This window comes from Monopterus albus, unplaced genomic scaffold (genome assembly GCF_001952655.1).
Source record: "Monopterus albus unplaced genomic scaffold, M_albus_1.0 scaffold54.1, whole genome shotgun sequence".
NCBI classification, from domain to species: Eukaryota; Metazoa; Chordata; class Actinopteri; order Synbranchiformes; family Synbranchidae; genus Monopterus; species Monopterus albus.
The window spans coordinates 781,228-794,579 of record NW_018127934.1 but is presented as its reverse complement, the minus strand read 5'-3'; the positions used below and the strand labels follow the sequence as shown (position 1 = coordinate 794,579).

The following is a 13,352-nucleotide window of genomic DNA, read 5'->3' as shown; positions in this document are numbered from 1 at the left end:
CTAAATACTGAGCAAAGGGTCTGAATACTTCAGACCATGCGATATTTCAGTTTTTCTTTTTTAATAAATCTGCAATAATGTCAAAAAATTCTGTGTTTTTCTGTCAATATGGGGTGCTGTGTGTACATTAATGAGGAAAAAAATGAACTTAAATGATTTTAGCATATGGCTGCAATATAACAAAGGGTGAAAAATTTAAGGGGGTCTGAATACTTTCCATACCCACTGTATATATATAAATTCCCCACCCCACCCCCCACTTCGGGGTGGTCTTATTCCTTCCTTCAAGCTCGGCTCTTCTACCAAAGGCCTGGGAGCTTGAGGGTCCTGTGCAGTATCTTAGCTGTTCCTAGCACTGCACTCTTCTGGACAGAGATCTCAGATGTTGTTCCTGGAATCTGTTGGAGCCACTCTCCAAGTTTGGGGGTCACAGCCCCCAATGTTCCTATTACCAACAGGACCACTTGTGCCCTCACCTTCCACATCTTTTCTAGCTCTACTTTCAGCCCTTGGTATTTCTTGAGCTTCTCGTGTTCCTTCTTCCTGATGTTGCTATCGCTTGGGATTGCTACATCTATGACTTCTTCTTCGGTTTGCTCATAGTGGCTAGATAGCCTAGTGGTTGGGGATTCGATCCCTGGTTAGGGCACAGTCAATATCCAATGAGGGCCTTTAGGCCTTTAATGCTACCTGCCTACCTCATTGCTTATGAGAATTGGAAACACAAGAGTCACACCAGCACCTGGGTCAACAAGGTCCAAGTCAGGTGTTGAGGAACCAGGGCAACCTGATGAGAAGTGGGCTACAGGAACAAGAGCAAAACATTCATATATGCAGTATATGTAGTTTGTTTTTCCTGCCTATTGCGAACCTTATACTTTGTTTTTTGCCTGCTCCCCTTAACGTCTGTGTCGACCACTGTCTGTTCTTTGACTTTGCCTTCTGTTTATACCTGTCTGCAGTTTGGGATTAGTGTGCTTGGATTCTACTGTTAATTTTGCATTCTTTTTAACATAACGTCCTGAATATGTAACTATTGTACACGCTGCACTATCCATATAAGAGTCTCAGATCATGCCTCCTTTACGCCTATCCACCCTTTGTTTCCAACCAGTTTTGAATTAAATCTGCATAACTAAATATTGTAGTTCTGGTAGATACACCCAGGAAATGTGTAAGGAAAAATGTATTTTGCATTAGTCTTGTGAACTGACCTTTTCAGCTGCATTTAGTTGATTTTTCCCCAGTTTTTTATTTGATTAGTTTTCTGTGAATGTCTTTGCAAGTAAGCCATCAACCACTGAACTGCTGAAAACAGCTAATTAAAATAAATTGCATCTGTCATGTGTTAAAATGAATATAACATATTACAGTAGCTACAGTATATTGTATACATTTTACATTTTAATAGCTTTGGGACTTAAGCTGCTCGCAGAGGATTTCATGTGCATATGATGCAATGAAAATTGCTCCACCTCATTCCGCAGAAGGAAAATTTCATGAAACGTCACGAACAAGGACTTAACACATTAATGAACTGAAATATTATCTGAGTAATTAAAGCATTACTTTAATAACACTTGATTAAGAAGAACTTGGTGTAAGGTGTAACTGACTGGAATAGTTTCCTGTGACACCCTGAGAATAAACCGTGTAAACAAACTCGCCTCCCACTATCAAAATAGCCCGACGACGTGTAATGCAGAGAAAAGGGAATCGAGCACCTTGCTGTGAGCCATTGCTGAAAATTCAATCTCCCAGCAAGCCCAGCTGAAGCTCACTGGAGTCAGGTTACCTGTCATGAAGCAACTGCATGTCTATTAACACTGACATGCTGGACTTCTACTTTAGCAACATTTACAGCACAAAAATATTGAAAAAAAACCAAAACAAACAAACAAACAAAAAACGAATTTATAAGGACCTTTATGCAGATGCACAAGCTTCTGTGATTATTATGCTACAATGCTTCAAATGCTTCAGCATCAACACCCTCATTGTCAAACTGTATAAACCATGCCTAAAATTCACTGGGGACTTTAGGCATAAAGTATTTACTGTGAAAGCATCTAATGGGTCTTTTACACTCATGCGTGAGTTTCTGTTTGTCAGTATGTATGAATTTGTATTTGTGTGGGTTAAGATTCTTGTTTGTCATTATCAACAGACAGACCCGTGTAAAAAAGAAAACAGGAAGTATAAAACTAGAATGTGTCACAGCCCTCTTCACCCACGCACACACATGCAAACATACACATTACTCTAGGGACTGACCCCTGACTGACCTCTGACCTCCTAGCTGTCCATCAATATACTGCTGTAAAACAATCTCTAAAACAATCTCTATGTTTCCTTACATAGGCTAACACTGGACCTGCATACATTTTATACAGTATATGGTAATTTAAACATGTTTGAAAAGTGATATTTATCTTACCAATTGCTGGAGATGGACTGAAAGGACTAATCTTAGTCACATATCAATGTAAACAAAATATTTTGGGTATTTGTTCCTTTGAAGACATTGAGCCAAGTTTGACTCTGCAACTCTGTGGCAATGTTTGACCATTTTGTGATGTTTCATTAATACAATGAATAATCAATGAATTGAAAAAATGAATCAATAATGAAAATAAACGTTAGTTGCACTCCTAGACGGTGTTTACTGGTTTTTCAGAAATTTACTTGAAACACACTGGCATACACAGGTATAATCATTTTTCAGGGTCATGTGCAAATGAAGCTCATTTAAAGCAGTTTTTAAAACTTACTTCTACTTGAGTGATATTCAAACATCATCTCTCAGGGCGAGACCCAAATAACCTGAACTGCATTACAATGGCGTATGCAACGGTGATGCACATAAATGCACCAGGTTTCAGTAAATATATGACAAAAGACAGTGCACTTGTCACATTTGACATGTCAATTAACAGAAACACACGTTCATAAACACACAGAAGAGAAAATAATGAACTCCTATGTAACTGTTCTTGGTCAGGGTTAAAGGGTTCTAGGGGTGTGTGCCAATCATTCACACTACAACTGTCACTCTAAAAGTTTATGCAGACTTACATGTATGATGAGATATTGTCTTGGTCATCGGTGCTCCACTACAAAGCTCATTGTTGTTCCATCAAAGGAAGGGGGGGCAACGATTCTTGGACCTTGCTGTGTTGTGATGCTGATAATTGGCTTTCTCTCTGAGCTTGCTGCAGCTCCACTGGTGGCCACATGTCCCAAGCTCACAGGTAGCTGCAGCAGCCCTTGTGAAGCCTCTCCTGTCGCACTGTAATATGCACGTTCTGCACCTGTAGTGTTGGTTTCCGGCCTAGGACTTCTGCTGTTCTTTACCTTTTCTCCACCTGCATCCTCAGAGTGATACAGTGACTGTGGCAGCACTGCCTGACTGGAGAGAGTGGGAGAGGGAATGAAGCCTGGGCAGATCATATAGGTGGGGGTGTATGTTCCTGGGCTCAGTGCCAGTGGAGACAATGAGAGAGGCACAGGGCTAACAGGGGTGATAGGTGACACAGGTGAATGGGACATGGGCACATCCACATACTGGCCTGTCTCAGGGTCAAATAATCTCTTAGTGGTGGCCTGTATGGGAGTGTCCACCAGGTAATAATGTCCTGTAGCGGGGTCCAGGAGCATCTTGCGCTTGGTTTGTGGGGCTGTCTCCCCACTAGAAGGAGCAGGTGACACAGCTGGGACAGGGGAGAAGCACAGCACCTGCTGTTGAACTTGTGGCCCTGTGGTTCCTGCTGCAGGGTGATGATAGATGCTCGTAGCTGGGAACTCCATGATTAACGGAGACCTTTTCTGCTCAGGTTTCTTGCTGTCACCTGTGTGGGTTTGACTGATGTTTGAAGTCCCCTCACTCAAAAGAGGTTCTTGATTGTGTAGCTTGATTTCATTTGTATACCTCAGCCTTGGTATGGTTAAATAGTTCTCAGAGTCTGAGCTGCCCCGTGTGACAGTGGGAGGAGTGGGACCGATAGTCACCTTTTGACGCTCCACCACCTGATCGTGCTTCGGGGACTCTATTTTCACTGACAGTGGAGCCACCAGCGTCTTGGAGCTTTTCATAGTAGACGTTTGCAATACAGAGCTTTGTGGAGCAGCATTACTAACTGAACTAATGCAGATACTTGCCTCATTGCAGTTGCCCAAATGAAGCACACTTTTGTTACTAAATGTACTTTGCTGTGATTGTGCTTTAAAAGTGTCATTATAAGGGACATGTATGGCCTTCACAGCTCCTTTATCTTCCTGCAGTTTGCCTGTTTCTATGGTATTTATCTGAATCCTGTCAGTAGTTGGTTTCTCCAGCCCCTTCGCTCCCTGCTCCTCACTGGCAATAAGTGAAAGCACGTGACTGCCTGCGATGGGTTGTGGTGTGTGAGTTTTACGCCTCCATTCATTTCTATCAAAATCATAAAGCTGCTCCATTGTTTTGACTGCTGCTTTAAGCTTCTCTATTGCAGCCTGTTTTGGTATCATAGGGTCATTTCTCCTCTTGGCCGTCTCAGCTGTGAACTTGATCTGTCTTTGTTTTGACAGTTTGGTTTCAATATTTTGTTGACTTTCTGAGTGGTAAGGATGTGCCTGTTTGGATGCAATAGGTGGCACCCTGCTAGTCGTGCAGTGTGATGGTGTATTTTCACTGTGGGATGTTTCAGATTGGATGCCTGCCTCTGCTTGTTTCTGTGACGTCTCAGTTGCCTGTGATTTAACATTTGTTTTAACAGAGTGGCATTTAATCACTATAGGAGATGGTAATAAATGTTTGACTGGTTCCCTTTTGGCCCTTTCCTCAAGTTTATCAGTTGCTGTAGAACGTTTGCTGTCGCTGTTATTCAGTGAAACAAAGTGATAGGAGCTTTTTACCAGTTTGCGCACATCCCTGACATGATATATCGGTGTTTGAAACTTGCATTTTGTGCCTGTTATGTCTTTAACTGTGAAGTTTGGGACTTTATCGGCTGCAGACCAAATGTGGCATTTAGATTCACCTGCTGCCCTGAATGTGTTTACAGTGTTGAAACTTATTTTAGGGGTTAACAGGCTGGCAATATTTAGTGTACAGCCTTTATTTTCCTTCACACTTCTCAGATGGATTTTTATCTCAGGTGCTTTCCTCCATTTCCTGCTTGCTTCTATGTATCCATTATTGCCTGTTTTGATCTCTTTCTCACATTTCTGTGGACCAGCAGCTATACCTGTGGCAGGTGTGTGACTTGTTAAGTCTTCCTTAAAATCCTTTTCTTTTGAAAGAAGCTGGCAGCTCGGAACAAGATGCAACTTTGTCAACATGTTGCTAGTGTCTAAGTCTTCTTTTGTTGTGGTCTGTGTGTCACTTAGGGCTGTGGGCTCAGACTCCTTTACAGGTACCGGCTCATCTTTTTTCGGTGGATTAAATGCGCTACTTTGACTGTGAGTGAGAGCTTTAGGAGGCTCATGCTGCCCCTTTTCTGAGTTGTCTGGTACTTTGTTCCTTTTCTGCTCCTCTGTAGGCTCAGAGGAACTGAGTCTGCTGCCCTCCAGGCCTTGGTCATCAGCATAATTAACACTGAATCCAGAGCCTAATTCTGAGATTTGCCTCTGCAAGCCTCTTCCCAGTGCTGGGTATATGTCACAGATTTCACCTCTCTCCATTTTGCGCTCCTGTTCAAACTGCATCTTTTTAGAAATCACATTTTTTAATAGACTTGATGCACAAATCGCACTTTTTTGTGTGTCCCCCGTGATACCTGTGTGATGATATTGTATCTCACATCCTGCCCCAGTCAACACACTCTCAGTTACGTCACTGGATGTGTTCTTGGAGCATTGTGGATGCCTGGTTCCTTCAGGTGCTTCAACATTACAGCAGAAGTTCAGTGTTACTCCACTCTGCTGTGACTGAACACAATCGTTATATTCGATTTTATTACTGAGGGAGGAAAGTTGTTGAGAAGTTGCTTCCTTTTTTAGTTCATACATTCTGGTTTGTGGGGCTTTCACGTCGGTGAGGGATTCACCCTGCCTGTTACTGGTCATAGTTGTATTCATGTGCGCAATTACGCTCTTCTCTTCTCTCTGCGACACGTTTTCATAATTCCAGTCCACATAGGCTGACCATTGATTTAGCCCACATTCCGACAGAGAGGATTCGCTAGAAGTGCTTAAATTAATGGCATCGAAGTACGGACACGCCAAACTCCGGAAAGACTTGGCGGTCAAATTACGCACCTCTTTATCAGCGTCATCCAGCTCACTGATGGAGCTGGACCCTCCGCTGGAATATTCATTAATATCTTTCCGTCTCAGTTTGGTTGCAATGTGCTGACGGCCTGGAGCAGGGATGAAATATTGGGCTCTATCACACAAGGGCTCCGCTCTGGCGCCAGAGCTCACAAAAGAGAAGTGGTTCCTGTCTCCAGAGTCACAGGCGCCGCTGTCAAAGATACTTACGGGCTCGTTCACCGCCCTGGAAGAGGTGTTTATTGATAAATGAATCTCCCCTGCATTTGCCTCCGCGCTTTGGTTTTTGCTCTCGCTTTCATCTGAGCTGGCGCATTTGTCCGAGTCACAAAGATCACTCTCCTGCTCGGTGCTGACAACTGCTCCACCGAGATTAGATTGCACTTTCTCTTGGCTGTTGCCCTCCTCTATCAAAGCCTCCTCTTGCGTTTCATCGCTCTCAAAAGAGGTGTAATCCACAAAGGAATAAACCAGGTTGTCGTCTTCAAAATCCCAACAGGTTCCTCGCCCCAGGTCGTAATCTACATCATGGTCGAGCTCGGTCAGCTGGATTTCGTGCGTCGTGATGTAGTGAGACTCGTCCTCCACGGTGTCGGAGCCGCAGTGATCGGACAGCACCGCACTGATACCTTCATCAGACTCTGTCTTACTGTTTAAATACATGTCTGTGTATTGGAGCTCATCGCTCTCACTACACACATGTTCACTGCAGTCACTCACGTCGAGCTTCTCATTCTCCGAGTCCTGATCAGTGACGGGAAGTTCGATCAAAGTTTCCAATGGAGGCTCACCCGACACAGGCCCAGGGACGGTGGCCCGTTTGTCTCCTGACTGCTCTTCAACAAAGCCCTCGGAAATGATTTTACTCTTCTTGCCATGCTCCCCCCGCTTCGAGCTGTCGCATTTGATAACAGGCAGCTGGTTCCTTTCGCCAGTGAAAGTCACTTTCACTGTTTTTGCACCCTCCGGTTTCATGTCCAGATCCACATAGTTGGACTCGTCGCTTTTTGTCTCGATGGCGTGTCCCTTGTCCTTGTCCTCTGGGAGCAGCTTCCTGTGAAGTCTGGTGTCATCTCGGTAAATGAGAGTTTCCTCTGCTGCTTCCATTTAGTCCAGTCTTACCGTCAGGTGGTCCTCGTTTACGATGTTATCCCGACACAGGACGGAAAACTCTGCAAGCTGGAAAGACAGGAGGACGCAGAGCGAGGGCGGTGTGGGTGAGTGAGTGAGTGAGTGAGTGAGTGAAGGGGGGGCTTTTTTTTCAGGGAATATCCAATGATGATTTCTCTCTAGTGTGGACATAACACTGAACGTTTTACATTCAGGCTTTTTGTTCAAGGAGTCCAGAACTGCCAAGATTCAGCACCTTTCCAGGAAGAACAGCTCCTCTCCATACAGGTACATTAAACTGGCTCCAGACAACATTAGGTGCCACAGTAACCTCATATCAACTGTTACTTATCTCACATTATTAATGTTTTGCTGTTGCTGCTGCTGCTGATGATGTTAAATGCAAATGTTGATTGTGTTCTGTTGCTCTGGTCTTTGTTACTATGCTGCTTATGTGATATCCAGAGCTTGTACTAAGAAGCACTTTGTAACTTTTGTCTTGAAAAGAGCTATTTAAATAAATCTGGCTTGATTTTCCAAGTCTGAGCATGTAGGTTACTTGAATTAAAGTTAAAGTTAGAGCAAATTTAAAATAGTAACAGAGTAACTCTGCAGTAGTAATTAAGTGAGTAAACTTTATTTCTATAGTGCCTTTCAAAAACTAAGTTACACAATACACAAAATAAAAGCACTGTTCCATGTGAAGGTGCAAGAAAAGTCCTATGAGCTCTACATGATGTGTGTCTGAACAGTTGGCAGGGCTCACAATATTAATACTCTGTAATATGTGTAATCTCATATATTGTGATGTCCAGGGCTACTTTCCTGGACAAAGTTTACGTATTTTACTACTGACTGGAATTAATGACTTTAGGGACTGCTCCAAAAATGGTAAGGTGTGAAAGATATTCACCACCAGCCAATGAAAGTCAGCTAAAAAGGTTTACTAGATGTCCATCCATTGATTTGCAGATGTAGTAGAAGACTGATGTTGGTCTTCCCTTTTCTGTCTACAGCTCTTTCCACCTTCCAGCCACAGGGCCAGTGTAGGCCCCGCTGAAGGGCGGACAGCAGTAAATGGAGTGGTTGATAAGGAGGTTTGCTATCAATGCCGAATCAGATGGTCTTGAATAATGATAATAATCCAGTTACTGGACCTCTGCCTGAGTGTTGAAGGCATACGTGTTGTTCCTGGACCGGGGCCCAGGCTGATGGTATGCAGCAGGGAGGGGCTGGGCCAACATTTGCTCCTTGTGGAGGGCACACTGGCAGTGGCATCAAGGACAGAGGCCACCAGAATAAACCCTTTGTCAGGCTCAGATCCCACTCTTACCCTTAGTGTCAGTTATGTGGTGTACCCTCTTAGAAATAATCTCTTTCTGAACAGTGGTGGAAACAAGTACATTTATCAAAGCACCTTACTTAGGTACAGTTTTGAGATACTTGTATTTTTCTCGAGAGTGTCCATGTACTTCTATTTCACTGTTTAGAGGGAGGCATTATGCTTTTTACAACAGTTTACTACAGTCATTTGGCAGCTTTAGTTTCTACTGTAGTTACTTCAGACTCTACATTAAGCTCTGATTAAATCTGAGTACAACTCACTGTTAAAATAAAGTCAGTGATTACTAACCTTTTCAACCAACTCAGATTCATCTTGTGACTCTGTAGAAGGGCCTTACCCACAGCTTAGAAACTACTGGCATTGCACCTATAATTACTTTTAAGTCACAAAACAGTGCTTTAATATTATGAAATATCTCATTTTCTAGTTAAGCCTCCTAACTGAACCTTTGCATAAGTGATCAAGTTACAGTAAGTTGCTTTCATAAGTCTCAATAAATGATTGTACAAGCACCTCTTTGTGGATATAAAGTACCTACCTACCATATGCTGTGACAGTGCTGTTGAGCTAATCTCATGCGGAAAATGACAGGAGATTGATATTTATTCCCTCAATATCTCAGCTGCTAAAGTTTTGTTTTTCTCTTTCTGTGAAAAACCATAAACACACAGACAAGTTGAAGTGACCTCTACAAAGCTGATAAATTTAGACAGCTATTTAAAATCGGGACACTGCTCACGCAAGCATGTTGAGATCAGTTTCTTACCGTGGCTACATTAAAACAGCAGGTGTTAAATCATGAGCACCATTAATCAACACCACAAACAGTCCAAATGAAGACCTTTTCAACCCTCACTCTCTCCCTCACACACACTCACACACACACACACACACAAACATCAGATGTTGATGCAGAACAGGGTCACCACTGAGAATTGATACACAATATGTAGCTGCTCTAAAAATAACCCTTTGAGTGTGGAGGATATGTTGAACAGTACGCAGCACATTTTTCCAGTGTTAACAAGTGCTGATTTTTACAGTGACTTATTGGTTAGACAGTTGTATGCCACTCACAGAGATGACATGGGTCCGCATGGGGCTAGGCAGAAGCTGCTTGATAAAGCTGCCGCTGGGAATGTTATAGACTTTTACAGCATTTAGCAACAAATTTTAAATGATAATATTGTAATACTATAATTTACTTAGAGTACGACCCGCAGGATCCTTCCAGCAGCACACTTACCAGATCGCTATGGTAACCATCATAGGCTCAGTGAGACTGTTCCACTGTACCTTTATCATCATCATAAACAATTACAAATGATTTTTAGGTTTAGGCATAAAATCAACCTGGTTAGATTTTGAAAAAGAGTGTGGCTTGTTGTCATCAATGCATTTAATAAACACATTGTTAAGGTTGTAAAATGTTCTTTGTTAAAAAAAAAATAGGGTTCATGCAGGAATCCATCCACTCCAACCTCTTACTGTCTTTAAGGCTCTGCTTCTCACCATGAATGTAGCGCTGTCTTTTTCCCATTATATATTACTAATGCATTTGTCATTCTTGATCAATCAATACAGCAGCCTCCAGTGGTGGAAACTAATGAACTACATTTACTCAAATACTGTACTTAAGTAAAGCTTTGAGGTGTCTGTCCCTGACTTTAATGTTTTCATTTCATCCTATTTCATACTTCGACTTCACTACGTTTTAGAGACAAAAAAAATATTGTACTCCATTACATGTATTTGATAACTTTAGTTACTAGCTGGGTGGCACAGTGGAGCACTGGTTAGTGCTGTCACCTCACAGCAAGAAGGTTCTGGGTTCAAGTCCTGGCCGACAGGAGTTTGCATGTTTTCCCTGTGCCTGCATAGGTTCTATCTTAGGTTGATTTGTGACTCTAAATTGCCTGTAGGAGTGAGTGTGTTTGGTAGTTGTCTACATGTCACCCCTGCGATAGACTGGTGAACTGTCTAGGGTGGACCCTGCCTCTCAGCCAATGTCAGCTGTGACTGGCTCCAGCCACCCCCACAACCGTATTCAGGAATAATGGGTATAGATAATGGATGGATGAACTTACAACCACATTAGTGTGATAAAACAAAGTGTGTATGGCTTATAAATGCCGAAAAGGGGATTCATGCTAAAGGGAAAACTCATAACTGTGAAGTAATGTTGACACTGACAAATGGCTGGGCTTAATATGAGCTTATTTGACACAGGCTAAATGTAGAAAAAAACCTTTCTACATAGGTTAGTCCAGTTCCTTAAGCACATCTAGATGGCTGTCTAGAAAGAAATACTATTTGCTGTGGCCTCATCTGTTTTCTTGCACGTGTCCTGAGTGTTTCAGGGATACTCTAGCCTAAAAACAGCAATGCTAGATGCAGAGCTGCCATGAATTATGCCAGCAATGGCAGTCATGTACGGTTGCTCCCTTTTGGCATTGGATATTCGGTTTCACTCATGCTCATAGACTAGTGATCCCCCAGCAAAGGTCAGCACCTTGTTAGGCCCTGCTGCAACAACTAACAACCCTATTGTTTAGTGAATGTTTCTTTCTATGAATAATGAAAGTACATTCCATTTAAAAGAGAGTAAATGTTGTGAAGAAGTTCATTTCATATAAACATGATAATAAACTGTGCAAATACAAAGCCTCAAATGTAATGGTGTACCTCAAAGTTATGAACCAGACAGGAGACTAGACTTGTGTGACCAGCGTAACACAAATAAAATGACTAAACAGACTTTAAATTGCTTAAATTGTGAATAACATTCATGGCAAAGTCTCTTTTTTTTCTACAAACAAAATGCTACCAGAATAATGTAAATACAAAGCAGCTTTAAGAAATGAAAAATGAGACAGAACAACTTGAAACCACTACAAGGAACAGCAAATTAAATTTTTCCTTTGTCAGCAATGCTGTAATTCTCCACGGTAACACTATTTTCCAACATTACTTGTCAACAGGCTCCCTCTAGTGGTACATTCATGTAACATCAGATAGACCACACTGTGTAAGATTGTACTGGTCCAGGATAGAGCTCTTAATACACTCAGAGAACAGTTCTGTTGGTTTCTGAAAATATTGCATCAGTTATCCCAATTAATCTGAATAGTTTATGGGTAGACTAACTACCTACATGACAAGGTGAGTGTCCATGGTACTTGAAAGAGCAATTATAATATTTATGTCCTAATCTATTTATCATTGAAGCTAAATGGCAATGGATTTTCCCCTCTATGGGGGTTTCTCTACTAATGATATGAAGTAAACAGAAGGTGTCACGTGATAAGCTCCGTATGACCAACGTACATGTAAAACTACTAACGCTCTCCATGGTGCTGAACAGTTACTTAATATGTCTTAGTTTTGCTGTTGTAGTTATTTCCCCACATTGAAAATCAGTTTTAAAAATTACTCATTTTCAACTTAAACAATTATAACATACATGTAGGCTACATGCATTTTTTTTTTAATCTTTCCACATTAAAACAGTACAATTGTGATTATTTACAAATTGATGAATTCAGATCCCCCACTCCTACCCCACCCCCGTCTCAGACCAAGTCAACCCTCCTGGACGCAGCTGCAGCCGTATCAGCCTGTGTCAGGGTTTTCCACATAGTGCTGCATTTTGATGTCACCAGGCGGATAACAGAAGCTGCTGCTAGCACTGGCCACGGTCTTATCAACTATTATTAATGTTCAGGAAGCAACATGACGCCTACTAGGCAGTGGCTATTGGCCGGTTTTGTGCTTGTGTGCATTTATGAAGCAGCTGAATCTAAAAGGAATTTCAGATGTCCTTCAGGATGCTCCTGCTCCAAGGAGACGATCATCTGTGTCGGTACTTCACAGATCCCACGGACTATACCGAAAGAGATTACCTCATTGTGAGTAATAAATCTTATGACTTCAGACAGTGTGAGATCAGAGCTTCAGTAAAACATAAGGCAATCAATGCTGCATTCTGGGAGACAGATCTACTTGCTATTCTGCGCTCCCCTGCAGAGTTGGCACTTGATGTGTCTGTGTTGAGAGGTCCCAGTCCGAGTTTGACTCATCTTTCCTTCTCCCAACAGGAGCTTGGTAAATGGATCAATTGCTGAAATTACAGAGGGGATGTTTTCCCTTATGTCTTCTCTTCAGCTGTTGTAAGTACAATTTGTCATGTGAAATTGATCATTAGTAATTGACATTTAAGGGCTTATAGTTGTTTAGACAATGCAACACAACACAAAAGCAGATGGATTATTAATAATGCACATTGAATGTCATAGTAATGTGGAGTTAGCAAATGTGCCACAGAAGAGAAGAGACTCATGATTACTAATGACTCCTTGATTGGAGCTTCTTCTTTTACAGGCTTATAAATGCAAATTCTTTGACCACAATCAAAGATGATGCTTTCTCTGGTCTTCCACATCTAGAATATTTGTGAGTATTATGCTGCTTTGTTATTGTAAAGTGTCATTTTTTTGCAGCTGATTTGATTCTTTGTTAAATGTATAGCACTTCACCTATATATATCATATATAAATTATTGATCAGGTTAAAGGTCTGCAGTACGTCATGTTGTAAATATAGCTGCAGGTCATCATTTCTAAATTCTTCCACCACCGCCCCCCCCCCC

General features: G+C 41.9%; 1 protein-coding gene across 2 annotated transcripts in view; it reads left to right on the top strand.

Moving 5' to 3' along the window:
* Window positions 1–12,204: 12,204 nt before the first annotated feature.
* The window catches only part of LOC109961298 (leucine-rich repeat LGI family member 2-like), a 6,307-nt gene continuing 5,159 nt past the window's right edge, over window positions 12,205–13,352 (top strand). The window contains exons 1-3 of one of the 2 annotated variants that reach the window (XM_020601996.1): window positions 12,205–12,612; window positions 12,802–12,873; window positions 13,070–13,156. In XM_020601996.1, the coding sequence (XP_020457652.1) occupies window positions 12,437–12,612; window positions 12,802–12,873; window positions 13,070–13,156 (335 nt within the window). In that variant the 5' untranslated portion in view covers window positions 12,205–12,436. The remainder of the gene's footprint in view (window positions 12,613–12,801; window positions 12,874–13,069; window positions 13,157–13,352) is intronic. The other variant, XM_020601997.1, reaches the window with a different exon arrangement.